Consider the following 19,071-nt stretch of genomic DNA (forward strand, 5'->3'; position numbering starts at 1 on the left):
CAGGCAGATATTTGTATGGCTATTACGGCAGATGCTGCTGACTTACTGGGAATTGTTTTGGATGCAGGTTTTAGTCAATTTTTGTATGTTTCTTTAAAATGCACTGTTTGAACCCTACATTGTGTGCTTCTGATGATGTAGGATAAGCCAGTGCCACAGAAATGGTGAGACAGAAATATGGTGTCTGGAAAGGTCACTTCCCAGTTTCCAGATTTAGTCTTACCCACATAAGATAAGAATAACTTCATTATCTCATCAAGAGAAGTGACATCAGATGAGGCAGAAACAATCGTAGACAATAACTCAACATGAAAAATGTTAACGTGACTTTATTAAAAGGTATATTGAAAAAACACAAAAAACATACATTGTATTTGTCTTGTTGTTCCTTTTTATATTGTAAAAACACAAAAAACATGCATTATATTTGTCTTGCCGTGTTCCTTTCTTGTGCATGGTTTACTTTGTGCTGTATATTTTGAATATCTGAAATGGAGGGTGTAGGTGGAATTCTGATCTTTCTCTATGTGTCTGTCACATCTTAGACCCATGGAACTTCACAAAGGCAAATTTATGATTGCAGATGTCATCTTTGTTTTGTGATCATGGATTTTTACTATAATTTTCTGTTAGAAGGCATTTGCATTCATCATTGTATTAGGCAGAATAGGATTCAGGCATTCGCAAATTTGATATGGAGTTTTGGAATCAACTTACCATACCATTTTGTGTCATATAATGTCATACATGTAAGCAAGCTCCATCCAGTACAATTGCTGTTTGGCCATATGTGGTCTTGATCCTCCTCAGCCAGTCAGTATCATTCTCACACAAACGCATTAGGAGTATCTGCCTTTCTTCATGCTGTTGCTGAGCTGTAGATTGAACAGCATGCAGGTTTTCACAGTCTTGCCTTTATCATGCATGGCTGCTGCACAGTTCTCAGTGATCTCACCAGACATTTAAACTGATGTGACAAATATTCCTTTTGATGTGATCGACTGTTTTTAGTGTGAACAGTGCACTGTTTGAACCCTACATTGTGTGGATGTGATAATGATGTAGGATAAGCCAGTGCCACATTAAATGTCAGATGAACACACAGTAGTTGGGAGACATCTTGTTTTATAATGTCTCTTGTTCCTCTGACCCACAAGTTTTCCTACCTGTAGGGGTTTGAAATTGCTAAACGACTCGCAAGTTGTTTTCTTTCTTTTATTGAATAATGTGTGAGAGCAAAGTATGACTTAAGAAATAACATTTGTTTTTGTCTGCATACCTGACAAACTAACATTTTCTTTTTCTCCATTAACTATATGATCATTATCTCATTTCTTTTTTCTTCTTTTTTGTTGTTGTAAAGTGTTTTTGACTCTACTTGTCAGTGTCTACTTAATTTATTTCTTTTAACAATTTATCTTCAACCTCCACAAATTGATAGAATTTCATTTGACTGGTAAATAAATGTTTTGCAGATGAAGTTTGTGGAGGCCATACTGAGCAACAACTCCACTGATGATCATTGCCGGGAGTTTGTGACGCAGAAAGGGTTGCTTCCCTTGATGGGAATTCTGGGTTTGCCCAACTTGCCGATTGACTTTCCGGCATCTCCAGCCTGCCAGGCAGTGGCCAGTGTTTGCAAGTCCATTCTGGTAGGTGTTGATTTTTTTGTCTCTCAAATTTCATGCCCTTGTTTGTATTAATTTGAAACTGAAAAGCTGTGGAAATTATCATTTGAACTTCCATGGATACTTTAACTTTCTGGTTTCTTGTTTTTAAAGGATTGTGATTAAAAGAAGTCTTGTCAGAATATCTTCAATAAACCTGCAGTGCTGAATTTTTAAAAGTTCCCTAAGTATTTCCATATCAGTCAGATTTTGGCTATATTTTATTGTTTTCCTTATTGGAATTTGAGGCACCCAGGGAAGCATTAGTTTGTTCCTTCAGTTTATTTCCAATAGTACAATTGTAATTAGTAGTGCTCCAAGAGTTCCTTGGATCCATAGTCTGTTTCTGTATCTCTGTGACAAGAGTAGATTATGATCTAATATTGAAATTGTCCTCAATGCAGTCACTGTCCCGGGAGCCTCAAGTGATGAAACAAGGGCTGCTTCACCTGAACGAGGTGCTTCAGAAGCTGGAACCTCTGCACAGGCCTTTGGGGGATCCTGGGGGCTCTGTCCTGCTTCAAGAACTGGCAGCAGCGTCGTGCCAGCCGGATGCCACACTGTCCCCACAGGCCACACCCCTCTTGCATGCCCTGGCTGCTGCCCATGCCTACATCACCATGTTTGTGCATGTGTGTCGCATGGGACAGGTCAGTGGGACAGGCAGAAGAATGAATGTTAGTATTGTGTGTAGGGTGTGGGTGTCTGGTTCCCATTTGTTTGAATGCCCAAGCAGTTCTGAAGACCCAAGTTATGAAGAATTTTTCCAATTTTATTTCACTTCCAGTCTTTTTTCCTTTTTTGTCTCGATATCAGTCTCACTGTTTCATAGATTAATCAAAAGGCAGGCAAAGCATACTTCATGATATTGGAGAAGTGGTTGATTCAAGACAGATAAAAAAACAAACTTAGTGGCGTTTTGCACTATTGGCATTTTGTAGTATTAATAGTAATGTATAGGTTTGAATGGTTAGGGTTTGTGAGCATTAAATAACACACCTTAAAGCTAACCAAGGTTTAGTGTGTCACATTGCTGCACTAATTAAGTCGGCTGTGGAATCTTTACAAGATTCCAACAGTGACATACGGTGCATACATTAATGGTTAGAAGTGAACAGCCATTTCCTGTTATGAACTGGTTGTAGACTATTAGTATAAACATTGATTATGTAGATGCAGGTTGAGATGGTGATATGTAATGAAATTATTGGTAGAAGTTACAGATACCGTGTCTTAGGATACTGAGCCAGATTTGCCACAAATTTTTACATAATCAAAACTGACAATGTCAGACTGGAAGTGGAAGTTAATAGTGACTAAAGTAAGTGCAACAATTTTGTGCTTTCTTATGATTATCAAAGTGATAGAATGATTTATGATGCACATACATTTCACACTTGCCGTCTTGTTCCTCTCATTCACTTTCCCGTCTTCCTTATTCTGTCTTGCTCATAGCCACCCACCCTTTGGTGGTGTATGGACATGCATTCACAGAAATGCACTCTCAGTTTATGAAAAAGAAGCACTAATTTAGCTGGCTGTTGGATCCCTCTCTGACTCTGATAGTGACTGAAGCTGCACACACCAGTGATCAGACAGCTGCTTTGGATGATCGGTGGCCTGTTACATTTTTTAATCTACAAGATAATTTAAAAAAAAAAACACATTGCAGATGAGAAATTACTGTATTCATCGGACTGATCATTCTTTCTCTCACCTGTGCATGAATGTGTAGAATATTTTTGAAATACGAATGCAGGCTCCACATTCTTATGTTATAAAACACATTCTTGAGTTTTCTGGGTGTGCTGTGATAAAGACATTGCCTTTGAGTTTTGGTGACATGGACATAAAGGAGATTTGTGTGTGTATGTATGTGCCCATGCACATAATGCAAGTTATATTTATGATCTCCAGGCATTGTTTGGAAGTATGTTCACACATGAACACATACATGCCACATGTTAACATGTATTCACTTAAACACTGACATACTTTTGTTTGTGTTTACATATGTGTCAAACATACACACATTTTCATGTCAGCCTGTTTCTTTTCCTGGTCAGCTCAGTAAACTCCTTGATCTCTCTGTGCACTAATTAAGCCGGCTGTGGGGTCCCTCCCTGACCCCAACAGTGACATACGGTGCATACAGCAATGATCAGAAACAGACAGTTGCTGTGGGTGGTCAGTTGCTGTCAACTTTCTTATCTACAAGTAAATAAAACTTTGACATTAGAAATGACTAGTTGTTTTCACTGGACTTGAATTCTTCATCTGACCTGTAATCTGAGGTGTTGAATATTTCTGAAATAGGCTGCAAAACCCACATCCTCTCTAACAGTTTAGTCATCAGTGTGTGGTTTGTTGTTAAAAAAAAGAATCATTTGGTACACCATGCATATTAATATGAAACATTGTTTGAGCCATGCTGATTTGCATATGGAAATTGTAGGTTTTTAGACGGGGTATGCACATGCACATCTTGCAAGGTTTATTTCTCTTTTCTTGCATGTTTAGAAATATGTTCTCACATTCACTGCATACATCACATGTATTCACACAAACATTGGCATACTTTTTCATATTTGCAGATCTGTTAAACATGCACCTGTTAACACATTTCTTTTCCTGGTCAGCTCAATAAACTCCTTAATCTCACTGTGCACTAATTAAGCCGGCTGTGGGGTCCTTCCCTGACCGCAACAGTGACATACGGTGCATACATCAGTGATCAGAAACAGACAGTCTCTGTGGGTGGTCAGTTGCTGTCAACTTTCTTATCTACAAGTTAAAACTTTGACATGTGAAATGACTCATTTTATTCAGTGGACTTCTTTCTTCATCCGTTCAGTCATCTGAGGTTTTGAATATTTCTGAAATGAGATTGCAAAAACCACATTCTCACTTAGTTTGTTCATCATTTGCAATTGGTACACTAGTGCATATTCATATGAAATATTCTATAAGCCATGCTGACTGGCATGTAGAAATGTAGGTTTTGGAGGGGATGTGCACATGCACATCGATTTATTTCTCATTTTCAGGCATGTTTTGAAATATATTTACATACAGACTGGACATGTACATCACACATGTTACACAAACATTATTTTTTTGTCGACAGTTCTGTTAAATATACACCCAGCAACACATTTCTTTTCCTGGTCAGCTCAGTAAACTCCTTGATCTCTCTGTGCACTAATTAAGCCGGCTGTGGGGTCCCTCCCTGACCCCAACAGTGACATATGGTGCATACAGCAATGATCAGAAACAGACAGTTGCTGTGGGTGGTCAGTTGCTGTCAACTTTCTTATCTACAAGTAAATAAAACTTTGACATTAGAAATGACTAGTTGTTTTCAGTGGACTTCATTCTTCATCTGACCTGTAATCTGAAGTCTTGAATATTTCTGAAATAGGCTGCAAAACCCACATCTTCTCGAACAGTTTAATCATCAGTGTGTGGTTTGTTGTTAAAAAAAGAATCACTTGGTACACCATGCATATTAATATGAAACATTGTTTGAGCCATGCTGATTTGCATATGGAAATTGTAGGTTTTTAGACGGGGTATGCACATGCACATCTTGTAATGGTTATTTCTCTTTTCTTGGATGTTTAGAAATATGTTCTCACATGCACTGCATACATCACATGTATTCACACAAACATTGGCATACTTTTTCATATTTGCAGATCTGTTAAACATGCACCTGTTAACACATTTCTTTTCCTGGTCAGCTCAATAAACTCCTTAATCTCACTGTGCACTAATTAAGCCGGCTGTGGGGTCCCTCCCTGACCGCAACAGTGACATATGGTGCATACAGCAATGATCAGAAACAGACAGTCGCTGTGGGTGGTCAGTTGCTGTCAACTTTCTTATCTACAAGTTAAAACTTTGACATGCGAAATGACTCATTTTATTCAGTGGACTTCATTCTTCATCCGTTGAGTCATCTGAGGTGTTGAATATTTCTGAAATGAGGTTGCAAAAACCACATCCTCACTTAGTTTGTTCATCTTTTTTCTGTGTGTTCTGCGTTCGAAAATTTGCAATTGGTACACTAGTGCATATTCATATGAAATATTCTATAAGCCATGCTGACTGGCATGTAGAAACATAGGTTTTGGAGGGGGTGTGCACATGCACATCGATTTCTCATTTTCAGGCATGTTTTGAAATATATTTACATATAGACTGGACATGTACATCACAAATGTTACACAAACATTATTTTTTTGTCGACAGTTCTGTTAAATATACACCCAGCAACACATTTCTTTTCCTGGTCAGCTCAGTAAACTCCTTGATCTCTCTGTGCACTAATTAAGCCGGCTGTGGGGTCCCTCCCTGACCGCAACAGTGACATACGGTGCATACTGCAATGATCAGAAACAGGCAGTTGCTGTGGGTGGTCAGTTGCTGTCAACTTTATCTACAAGTAAATAAAACTTTGACATTAGAAATGACTAGTTGTTTTCAGTGGACTTCCATTCTTCATCTGACCTGTCATCTGAGGTGTTGAATATTTCTGAAATAGGCTGCAAAACCCACATCCTCTCTAACAGTTTAGTCATCAGTGTGTGGTTTGTTGTTTAAAAAAAGAATCATTTGGTACACCATGCATATTAATATGAAACATTGTTTGAGCCATGCTGATTTGCATATGGAAATTGTAGGTTTTTAGACGGGGTATGCACATGCACATCTTGCAAGGTTTATTTCTCTTTTCTTGCATGTTTAGAACTATGTTCACACATGCACTGCATACATCACATGTATTCACACAAACATTGGCATACTTTTTTGTATTTGCAGATCTGTTAAACATGCACCTGTTAACACATTTCTTTTCCTGGTCAGCTCAGTAAACTCCTTAATCTCACTGTGCACTAATTAAGCCGGCTGTGGGGTCCTTCCCTGACCGCAACAGTGACATACGGTGCATACAGCAATGATCAGAAACAGACAGTCGCTGTGGGTGGTCAGTTGCTGTCAACTTTCTTATCTACAAGTTAAAACTTTGACATGCGAAATGACTCATTTTATTCAGTGGACTTCATTCTTCATCCGTTGAGTCATCTGAGGTGTTGAATATTTCTGAAATGAGGTTGCAAAAACCACATCCTCACTTAGTTTGTTCATCATTTTTCTGTGTGTTCTGTGTTAGAAAATTTGCAGTTGGTACACTAGTGCATATTCATATGAAATATTCTATAAGCCATGCTGACTGGCATGTAGAAACGTAGGTTTTGGAGGGGGTGTGCACATGCACATCGATTTATTTCTCATTTTCAGGCATGTTTTGAAATATATTTACATACAGACTGGACATGTACCTCACAAATGTTACACAAACATTATTTTTTTGTCGACAGTTCTGTTAAATATACACCCAGCAACACATTTCTTTTCCTGGTCAGCTCAGTAAACTCCTTGATCTCTCTGTGCACTAATTAAGCCGGCTGTGGGGTCCCTCCCTGACCGCAACAGTGACATACGGTGCATACAGCAATGATCTGAATTAGACAGTCGCTGTGGGTGGTCAGTTGCTGTCAACTTTCTTATCTACAAGTAAATAAAACTTTGACATTAGAAATGACTAGTTGTTTTCAGTGGACTTGTATTCTTCATCTGTTAGTCATCTGAGGTGTTGAATATTTCTGAAATGAGGCTGCAAAAACCACATCCTCACTTAGTTTGTTCATAATTTTTCTGTGTGTTCTATGTTGGAAAATTTGCAGTTGGTACACTAGTGCATATTCATATGAAATTATGCCATGCTGACTGGCATGTAGAAATGTAGGTTTTGGAGGGAGTGTGCACATGCACATCTTTTAAGATTTATTTCTCATTTTCAGGCATGTTTTGAAATATATTTACTTATAGACTGCACATGTACATCACACGTGTTCACACAAACATTATTTTTTTGTCGACAGTTCTGTTAAATATACACCCAGCAACACATTTCTTTTCCTGGTCAAATTTCTTTTCTCATCGATCTCTCTGTTCACTAATTAAGCCGGCTGTGGGGTCCCTCCCTGACCCCAACAGTGACATACAGCAATGATCAGAAACCGACAGTCGCTGTGGGTGGTCATTTGCTGTCAACTTTCTTATCTACAAGATTGTGAATAACACTTAGAGACGAGGAATCACTTGTCTTAACTGAATCTTTTGGCCTGTTGACCAAGGTAATGGATTTTCTGCTTTAATACACAGGCTGTTTTGGGCATCCTAATATGGACATGAAAAGGCATATGATTATGTGTTTGCACAGTGCATATTTTCTTTTTCTTTTGTATGTGTAAACTGGTAGAGAAAATGTGTTCACTCGTGCACTAAACACACATCGAAACACACTGTATGCATTCACACACAAACATGCGCACTTTGTGTCATTGGGTCTGTCTCACACAGATACACACATAGACTAGAACTTTTTGTATGTGTGTGTGTGTGCCCGCCTGTCTCCTCTTCTTTTTGTGCTCGAATTAAGCTGGCTGTGGAGTCCCTTGCTGACCCCAGTAGTGACATACAGTGCATAGAGCAATGATCAGAGACAGATAGCTACTGTGGATGGTCAGTGGTCTGTCATCTTCCTGACACACATCCACATTGTGATCATTCATCAAGGGTTGGGGTGACCTGCAAGACCCAGAGTGTTTTTGTGGGGGTAAAAAAAGGAAGAAAAAGAAACCCAGACATTATATCAATCACTGACACAGATATTCTCACAAGTTAGAATGCTTTATCTTCCATTCTCATCCCTCTTTTACCAAGCCCCACTCTGTTATCAGCACTTTCCCCATAATCCAGTATTCATGGTTTTGTTGATAGCATGTACTTTTCCAGTGCTTTTACATTGCACTAATTAAGCTGGCTGTAGAATCTTTGTCCGATTCCATCAGTGGCATACTGTGCACACAGCATTGATCAGAAATGGATTACACCTGTGTGTGGTTGGCTGATTGCAGTGTTGTTGTGTTTTTTTATCAACATCCTTTACTTCCCCCCCCCTCCCCCCACCCCCCTGTTTTTTTTAGGGTCAGTAGACATTCAGATTAATACTGCAAGTCTGCCTTTCAGACGCTAGGTCTTGGGGGATGTGGAGTGGAGGTGAAGAGAGAAGTGGGAATGAGGGTAAAAAGAAAGATTCTATACAGCTTTAAAAGAAAGCTTGCCTTGTGGAGGACTGATTGTTCAAATTCTCCAGAACTGGGCATTTTATTTAAAGCTACAGGTTGGGATAAATCAGCTCTCTTTGAATATTTGATAATTACAAAAATATGTATATAATTTGATAATTACAAAAATATGGATATATTCGTTGCACAATTTTACAGTGCTTGTTAGTTGACCAAAAACATTATTTTGCAATATTGAAAGTGTTTTTACCCCTAACAGTCCACACTTTTTTTGAGAACATGTTTGACACTGACCCAGCACTTTCAACAACTTTTGTGCTGTTTCCAGAATGACATCCGCACCATATCTGTGAGTCACTGGGGGTCAGAGTTGGGACTGACAGTACTGCAGGGTCTGAGCCAGCTGTACACCTCCCTGGTGTGGGAGAGCACTGTGCTGCTGGCACTCTGCAGTGACGACATCTTGCCCCCTGGCTGCCAGTTTGGCCGAGCCGACATGGATCGCATCATTCCCCAAGATGTGCGTGAGGCCCACCTCAAAGAAACTGTTGCTGGTGGTGGGGAAGGAAGCAGCCAGAAGGACAAAGAGGAAGAGGGAGGTCCTCACAGCAATGGCATGAGTGCTGCAATGGAGTCTCTCACTACCTCAGAGACAGTGGACTCTCCCATGGAGGTGTCAGCTTCTGTGGATGCTCCAAGTACAAGTGCTGGTGTGAGTGGTTCTGGTGTAAACGGCAGTGCTGCAGGAACCACGACTGTTGGTGCTGGGGACCGAGACTCCACACCCGGTCCAAGTGATGTGGACAGGGATGCCGCAGCTACAGCCTCAACAACTTCAGAGTCCACCACCACCCCGGGTGGCTTGACGGGAAAGAAAGCCAAAGTGTCTTGCGTGTTGCAGGCACAGATCAGACAGTTGAAACCTCTGCTGTCTGTGTCGTCACGCCTGGGTCGAGCTCTGGCTGAGCTGTTTGGGTTGTTGGTGAAGCTGTGTGTAGGTTCTCCTGTACGCCAGCGACGCAGTCAGCAGCAGACAAATCAAGGTGGCAGCCCCTCCCCAGCTGCTCGTGCTGTTGCCTCAGCTCTCACCCGTCTGTTGGCCAATGGCTTGTCTTGGGAACCTCCTCACTATGCACCTGTCCCAAAGCTCAGGTAAGGCAAATTGCTGATGAACATGCACCTTTTATTCGTTCGGTGGGGAATGTGCAGCATGTGATAAGAATTACTGGGCTTTATAACAGTTATATACATACATACAGATTTTAATCAGAAAGCTTTTGAAATGTGTCTATAATTTAAAAAGTGTAACTTGATGCAACACTTCAGATTGAAAATGTCAGTTGTCAGTTAAATGTTTCTATACTTGACTGATATTACTGTTATTAGACAGGAAGAAAGAGTGGAGGACTGGAAGATGATTGGTCAGAAAAATGAATGGTGCCAGCAGTGATGTGTCTGGTTATTTATTTTATTTTATTTTATAGATTATTGTAATCATCTCAGTTTACAGGTAACAAAATTGTCCCTTTTTTTTAGTTAAATTTTGCCACAACTCCTCTTCTCAAAATTTGTTCTTGTGATAATTGAGAAACAACATTGAATATTACATGGGATGTGAACGTGTGCATATTAAGGTCATGTTTCAGATTAACATTCCTGGTGTGTTCGGTGGGCTTCACTGCCCCCATGTTGTTTGATGAGAAAAAACAGCCCTTCCATCTGATGCTGCAGAAGTTTGTCTCTTGTGGAGGACAGTCTGCGCTCTTCCAGTAAGTTCTCAGTGAGCCAGCATTGTGTTGTTTTGTTGATTACATATTTTGTACCATGTATCTCAGACCTCAGTCTGCAAAAAGTATCTGCATGATTGTATATCAAAAGCTGGAACTAAGACATAGAAATGGCATGGTATTTTTTTCTTTGTTAAATGGGGAAGCCTTTAAAAAAAAAATTACTTATTTGTATATTTCCATCAGAAAGCTTATAAGAAGATAGCATCTGCACTGGAAGATAAGAGTCAGCACTTTCCGAACAAGAGGATTTAGAATAAGTTATTTTAACAGTATTTGGAAACATTTGGTTGTATTTGTTTTAGAGTGTGCCTATTTTAGGGGTCTTCAGAGTGCTGCATTATAGGGTGCACCCCTGATTGAAAGAAGAATAACCTATGATAGATCTGCTTATCCATATGTAAGAAACAAATATTTATCAGTGATCATTGTTAAACCGGTCTGAAGTTTATGAAAAATGTTTCTTTTAAAAGGTTTAGATAATTGCTTGCATTTAAAAAAAAAATTCTATGTATATGCAAAGCCTCATTCATGCACATGTACTGGTTTATTATGCAATGAAAATTTCCTTATGTGCTTACATACATTGTATGTGTGCAGGGCGTTTTTCTGGGCCTTGTCAATGGATGGTAAAGTGCCTTTAGAACAGGGTTTGGAACACCCTGAACTTCCAGGTAAGACTTTATCCAGTTTATTCAGAGGGCAAATAAGGGTCAAAGTATGAAACTGGTAATAGAAATATAAATAATTGTCAAGTGCATTTTAAAAAAATATTTTGTTGGTTGGTTTTGTTGATAGTGTGTGTGTGTGTTTTTTTAAACACAATTCTAAGGATGAAAGACCTGTCTTTCACTGGAACTATAGGATATGCTAATCACTTATTTTTTGTGCGCGCGCACGCACGCGCGCGCGCACACACACACACACACACACACACACTTGTACACACTCACTTGTATACATACACACTAACAAACTGCAACTTATCAGTTAAAAACAGAAAACCTCCAATGATTTTTCACTCAAAGAGCTTGTGTGAGTAAAGAGCACTTTGTGTATTGTTCTTCAGAGGGCTCAGGTGAGTTTCTGGACTCATGGCTGATGTTGGTGGAGAAGATGGTGAATCCCAAAACTGTGCTTGAGTCCCCGCACTCTGTGCCCAAGCCCAAGCCCCCAATTCAGCCTGTCCACTTCTTCAACCCAACGCATTACCTTATCGCCACACAGAAGGTCAGTGTTGGCTCCCTCTCTCTGTAGTTGTTATAGTTATTGTTGTTGTTTTCTCATGGTGATTTCAATGTTATAGGTCTGTACTGTGAATTTAACTGTTTTCCATGTTCTAGTGTATTCAGCATGTCTTAAAGACGGGTAACAACACAAAACTGAACTTTGATATAAGCTGTACTGAACACCACCATATTCTTAAAAACCAGGTGAAAAAAGTATGAAACTGATTGGGGAGTCGGGGTAGGTGAAGCCGGGAAGAAGAAAATTAGCATTGAACCTAAATGATGTCTGTTGTGGTAACAGGCAGCCTTCCATGCTGTGATGAACCTTTGGAACAAGAAGCCACTCAAGGTGTATGGCAGTCGCATGTGCGAGTCATTGTTGGCCATCTTGTCCCACATCATCCGTGGAGAAGGTATCATCAAGGTCAGTTGGCATGTGTTGAGATGGTTTGGCATTCAGATATATTTTTGATGAAATGAAATTTTAAATAAGATTTTAAACCCCTGGAAAAAAACAACAAAAAACAACGAACTATATCTGCATGATGGAGATTTAAATGTGCATGCACATGCAGACACACACACAGACACATAGACATTGCTTCAGATCATGATGCTTTTCCAGTTAGTAAAGCATTGCTGTAAACAGAAAAGCCCAACATGACAAATTTTTCATTGACAGTTGCAGTTAGTAATGCAGCTTCGAGAACTGCATCTGTTCTGTTCTGTGACAGGTGAAGGGTTAATGGCTGCAAAATCAAAATATTGACATCTTTCCTAAAGAATGTTCTGCTGGATAGAATATTAGACAAGGTGTCAGACATTGAAATCAGTTGCACACACAAACACCATACACAGTTTTTTCAGTCCTGTCTCGCAAGCGCTCACGCATATGCATCACAGTTTGACACTGCTCCTGAATGCTAATGTTTTTTCAGTTGAGTAGAGCCTTTCCATGAGTACTTTGGAAACAGCTAATCTGACAAATGGCAAGCTTTTCATTGACAGTTTTGCATTTCCACTGACATATTGCAAGCTTTTCATTGACAGTTTTATAAAAACAAAGCAGCTTCCATTTCCACTGACATATTGCAAGCTTTTCATTGACAGTTTTATAAAAACAAAGCAGCTTCGAGAACTGCATCTGTTCTGTTTTGTGACAGGTGAAGGGTTAATGGCTGCAAAATCAAAATACTGACATCTTTTTTCAAGTGTATTCTATTGGATAGAATATTAGAAAAGGTGTCCAACACTGAAATCAGTTGCACTCACAAACACCACACACGTTTTTTTCTGTCTCTGTCTCACTAGCTAGCTCATGCATATATGGACCACAGTTTGACACTACTACTGAATGCTTATGTTTATTCAGTTGAGTGGAGCCTTTCCATTTGTACTTTGGAAACAGTACACTGACAAATGGCAAGCTTTTCATAGACAGTTTTGCATTTCCACTGACGTATTGCAAGATTTTGATAGTTTTATGATTACAAAACAGCTTCGAGAACTGCATCTGTTCTGTTCTGTGACAGGTGAAGGGTTAATGGCTGCAAAATCAAAATATTGACATCTTTCCTCAAGAATGTTCTGCTGGATAGAATATTAGACAAGGTGTCAGACATTGAAATCAGTTGCACACACAAACACCATACACAGTTTTTCAGTCCTGTCTCACAGGCGCTCACGTGTATGCGTCACAGTTTGACACTGCTCCTGAATGCTAATATTTTTTCAGTTGAGTAGAGCCTTTCCATGAGTACTTTGGAAACGGCTAATCTGACAAATGGCAAGCTTTTCATTGACAGTTTTGCATTTCCACTGACATATTGCAAGCTTTTCATTGACAGTTTTATAAAAACAAAGCAGCTTCGAGAACTGCATCTGTTCTGTTTTGTGACAGGTGAAGGGTTAATGACTGCAAAATCAAAATACTGACATCTTTTTTCAAGTATGTTCTATTGGATAGAATATAGACAAGGTGTCTAACACTGAAATCAGTTGCACTCACAAACACCACACACGTTTTTTTCTGTCTCTGTCTCACAAGCTTTCTCATGCATATATGGACCACAGTTTGACACTACTACTGAATGCTTATGTTTATTCAGTTGAGTGGAGCCTTTCCATTAGTACTTTGGAAACAGCTAATCTGACAAATGGCAAGCTTTTCATTGACAGTTTTGCATTTCTACTGACATATTGCAAGCTTTTCATTGACAGTTTTATAAAAACAAAAACAAAAACAAAGCAGCTTCGAGAACTGCACCTGTTCTGTTTTGTGACAGGTGAAGGGTTAATGGCTGCAAAATCAAAATACTGACATCTTTTTTCAAGTGTGTTCTATTGGATAGAATATTAGACAAGGTGTCTAACACTGAAATCAGTTGCACTCGCAAACATCACACACGTTTTTTTCTGTCTGTCTCATAGGCTCTCTTATGCATATATGGACCACAGTTTGACATTACCACTGAATGCTTATGTTTATTCAGTTGAGTAGAGCCTTTCCATGAGTACTTTGGAAACAGCTAATCTGACAAATGGCAAGCTTTTCATTGACAGTTTTGCATTTCCACTGACATATTGCAAGCTTTTCATTGACAGTTTTATAAAAACAAAGCAGCTTCGAGAACTGCACCTGTTCTGTTTTGTGACAGGTGAAGGGTTAATGGCTGCAAGATGAAAATACTGACATCTTTTTTTCAAGTGTGTTCTGTTGGACAGAATATGAGACAAGGTGTCTAACATTGAAATCAGTTGCACACACAAACACCTGTTTTCTATTGCTGTCTCGCAAGCTCTCTCATGCATGTATGCATCACAGTTTGACATTCTCCTGAATGCTAATGTTTTCTTGGTTGAGTGGAGCCTTTCCATGAGTACTTTGGAAACAGTTACACTGACAAATGGCAAGTTTTTCATTGACAGATTTGTAATAACAGTGCAGCTTTGAGAACTGCACCTGTTCTGTTTTGTAACAGGTGAAGGGTTACTGGCTGCAAGATCAAAACATGACATCTTTTTTCAAGTGTGTTCTGTTGGATAGAAAATGAGACAAGGTGTCTAACATTTAAATCAGTTGCACATACAAATACCATACAGGTTTTTTTCCCATCTGTCTCGCAAGCTCTCTCATGCATTTATGCATCACAGTTTGATGCTGCTCCAAAATGCTAATGATCTTTCAGTTGAGTAGAGCCTCTCCATTAGTACTTTGGAAACAGTTACACTGACAAATGGCAAGATTTTCAAGATTTGTAATAACAATGCAGCTGTGAGAACTGCACATACTCTGTTTTGTGATAGGTGAAGGGTTAATGGCTACTGAATCAATATACCTACATCTAGTCTGATGTGTTCTCATGGGGAGAACATCAGGCAGACCAGGTGTCATACACCAAGAAAGAAATGCAGACGCATGCACAACACACACACACACACACACACACACACACACACTCACACACACACTCACACTCACACTCACTCACACTCATACATACTACCACACCACTACACACTCTTAGTTAATCTCACACGTCTCATGTGCATGTGCATACTATTCAATGTGACGCCATTCTTTGAATGTAATGTTTGTCTTATTGAGTAGAACCTTTCTAAGATGGACTTGAAAACACTGCCATTTGGCAAGTTTTTCATTAACTTGTGATAATGCAGCTTCGAGAACTGCACCTGTTCTGTCATGTGACAGGTGAGGGGTTTATAGCTGCTAAATCAGAATGCTGGCATCTTGTCTGAGGAATGTTCTTGTGTGGATAAAAAGACAAGCTGTCATACACCCAAATTGAAATGCACTTGCACACATAAACATGCACACATGTACACATGCATGCTGTATCTCTGACACTCACACACATACTACTAGTGTATATGCACTCATTGTGACACTATTCCCTGAACATAATTGGAAAAGAACCTTTCCATGAATGCCTTGGAAATGCTGACTAATTAGTCTAATGTCAAGTATTCCATTGACAGTCAACTTTCAGTGAATGATGCAGTTTCGAGAACTGCACCTGTTCTGTGCTGTGAGTGGTGAAGGGTTAATGGATGCTGAAATAAAACACTGACATCTTGACTGAGAAGTTTTCTTATAGGAATAAGACCAGACAAAATGTATTACAAATTGAAATGTACATATGTGCACACACGCATGCACACACTCGCACACACACACATACACACACAGTCTCTCTCTCTCTCTCTCTCTCTCTCTCTCTCTCTCTCTCTCTCTCTCTCTCTCTCTCTCTCTAATGCATGCTCAGAGTTTGAGACTTACTGACTGTACTGCTCTTACAGTGGTTAAGAGTCTTTCCATGACTGCCATGAAACTTTGATGGCAAGTATTCCCATTGTGAGTAAACTGAAGTAAATAGTGCAGCTTCGAGAACTGCACCTGTTCTGTTCTGTGACAGGTGAAGGGTTAATGGCTGCTAAATAAAAATGATGACAACATGTCTGGAGAGTGTTCTTATGAACAGAACATTAGACAAGGTGTCATACACCCAGAAAAGTGCAGTTTGCATTCATGTTATACTAAACTTAAAGTTTATATTTTTGAGAAGTGATAAAGATGGTATTACCAATAGTGATACTCATACATTTCAAGTAAAGTGAAAGAAAAGCTTAGACAGGGATGGAGTGTTTGAAGAGGACTGTTAAAAAAGGGGATGCTCAGAATAGCTGAAGTAAACATCTTGGAGCTAGTCTTGCTTTTCAGTGTGGACTATTACAGTATTAGGAAGATAAAATAGACCAAGATAACCACCACTCTTATCTCTTTCTCTTTCTGTTGTGCTTGCACAAGAGAGAATATGAGAGCATTGTGATAAGTTTGTATATAAAAACCACATTAAATCCATATTTTATTAAATAATGAAATTTAACAGGATTGTAAAAAGTAGATTCAGCAACATTTTTGGAAGTTTTGTGTGTGTGTGCGCGCGCATGCTTTTTCCATCCACAGTTCATTCTGCTTAGCATGTAGTTTGATAGTTTGATTATCCACATTGTTGACATGGTTTGAAGTCAGCAGCTGAGGTGGAATTTCATTTAATGTCTTGTCACACATACTGGTGATACAGATGATATTACCAGGATTGATATGCACATTACCTGAAAGGGAAAAGAAAGCTTAGAAAGGGATGGACTGTTGGCAATGACTGAACTGACTCATCTATGACGCTGCGTTCAGGAGCAGCTGGCCAAGGAAATGGAAGAGGAGGCAGCGAGTTCTTCTGAGCCGGGGCCCTCGGAAGGAGCATCAACCTCCCGACGGAGTGACCGACGGGCTTTGGAAAATGAAGTCAGCCCGCAACACTTGCAGCAGGTTGGTTTGCAGAGACAAGCACTACAGTGAGCGGGTTGTACTGTGGGGTGCAGTGGCAGCAATTAAAAAAAAAAAATCTTAGGTTCCTCTCCTTTTTTGACAATCTTACAAAAGTGTGCCTGAAATGTTTGGGTGGGTGAAGAAGAAAAAAAGAACTGGCTACATGCTTTTGCAATAGCTTGTATGTTTTAACCCTCACACAGTGTCTGGCACCAGTCATTACAGCACTGAAAGAGATAAGCTATTAAAAATCCGATGATTTCTAGATTTGCGACATTCAAGAATTGTTAAGCAAATTAAGTTATATGATGCCATGTGAACTGAAATAGATAACTTACTGAGAAGGGAAGTATGCCATAGACGATCTACTGGTCTGTTGATTTAAGGAGACATGGTGCAAGGCAACAGAAAGTGAAGACAGAGAAAGGACAAAAAGTCATATAGCTTCAGTGAACTGCCATATTCATTTGCTGTGATGTAAGAGAAAACAAGCATTGCATAAAATTATATTAGCTGTCTGTAGTGGCAGCATTAACTGGCTGAAGTGTGTGAAACAGTTGACACATTAATCTGAAGTGATTGTTCACAGTTCAGTGACAGTGTGACTGTAGATGTTGAGTGTAGAGGTATGGGTGGTATGTGTACAGCTGATGGACATGGGCTTCACACGGGCACATGCAATGGATGCCCTGATGAACACTACAACACTGGAGCAAGCCACAGACTATATCCTCTCCCACCCTCCACCAGCGTTTGTGGATAATGATCCCTCCAGGGTAATGTCTTTGTTGTTTAATATGTGTGGTGGGCATGCAAGTGTGTGTGCACTTGTAATCTGAATTTGCCTTTTTTTTCTTTCCTATTTTTTTTTCTTTCTTTCGATGTTACCAGACATGAATTTGAGATAGATTTCCTTTTCTGTCATCCATCGCAGGGGGAAAAAAAAGAAAGAAACTTGATAAGTTGCAAGATACGCCTCCTGGATGTGTCCCAGCTAAGCCATTCATTATTCACATGCGTGAACTTAGTCCTTTGTGTTTCCTCTTCGTCATATAGTCAGCAACTTATCTTGCCAGTCCTCTTTGGTCTTGTCCAAACTACACTTTTTGTTTTTTTTCTCATTAACCTATGGACTCCTGCATTCTGTAGCCATATAATTTTACCTGTTTGTGCTTCATTCGTCTGTTCTCAACTAAGAAGCAGACAATGAAAAAGAAACTCTGCACATTGAAGAGTGACAGAAAGGATGATTTGTTCCAAGTTGGTTGACCTGTCACTGAGCAACAAGATGGGCTGGGGTCACTTGATTTGTTCTTGACTGGGCTTCTGGGTTGAGTGATTTGATTTGATTTGAGTACTATTTCATTATTGCCTCCTGTTTATGGCTTGGACATGGTTGCACTTCTCTTGCAGACTATTTCTTCCTCTCTCTGAATGTTTTTTACAAAAAAAATCAATAGCTGTGAATGATTTTGCAGGTGTTGGGAATGGAGGTGGACCTGACTGATGAGGAGCAGATGATGAGGGCTATTGCACTGTCACTGGGAGAGAGTGTGGTCATGTCCACTGATCAGGTAAGGCCCACATGGATAGACTGTAGATTTGCAGACTTATCAGTCATGTTTCACACCAGGCATTAAGGGATGTATCATCTCCAGTGGAATCATGTGGAGAGGTTTTGTTTTCCACATACTGTGTAATAAACAAGATATTGTGAGGTGGGTCATGGTATTGTTTAGTTTTATGCATGTGTCCTTTTTTTGTGAGTGGAGGAGGAGGGATGTTTTGTTTATCTATTGTTCTCAACAACACAATTGCAATCAGATCTTGCCTGCATGGTGGAGACTTTCAGTTGTTATGTAAAAAACAACAGCAAAAAAG

General features: G+C 39.6%; 1 protein-coding gene across 6 annotated transcripts in view; it reads left to right on the forward strand.

Moving 5' to 3' along the window:
- Positions 1-19,071, forward strand: part of LOC143284656 (E3 ubiquitin-protein ligase HUWE1-like) — a 108,045-nt gene that overhangs the window by 38,627 nt on the left and 50,347 nt on the right. For all 6 annotated transcript variants that reach the window (XM_076591557.1, XM_076591562.1, XM_076591560.1 and 3 more), the window contains exons 25-34: positions 1,476-1,652; positions 2,072-2,317; positions 9,153-9,976; positions 10,471-10,593; positions 11,212-11,285; positions 11,681-11,841; positions 12,142-12,264; positions 17,056-17,190; positions 17,838-17,966; positions 18,669-18,764. In XM_076591557.1, the coding sequence (XP_076447672.1) occupies positions 1,476-1,652; positions 2,072-2,317; positions 9,153-9,976; positions 10,471-10,593; positions 11,212-11,285; positions 11,681-11,841; positions 12,142-12,264; positions 17,056-17,190; positions 17,838-17,966; positions 18,669-18,764 (2,088 nt within the window). The remainder of the gene's footprint in view (positions 1-1,475; positions 1,653-2,071; positions 2,318-9,152; positions 9,977-10,470; positions 10,594-11,211; positions 11,286-11,680; positions 11,842-12,141; positions 12,265-17,055; positions 17,191-17,837; positions 17,967-18,668; positions 18,765-19,071) is intronic.

This window comes from Babylonia areolata, chromosome 8 (assembly GCF_041734735.1).
Source record: "Babylonia areolata isolate BAREFJ2019XMU chromosome 8, ASM4173473v1, whole genome shotgun sequence".
Taxonomy (NCBI): Eukaryota; Metazoa; Mollusca; class Gastropoda; order Neogastropoda; family Buccinidae; genus Babylonia; species Babylonia areolata.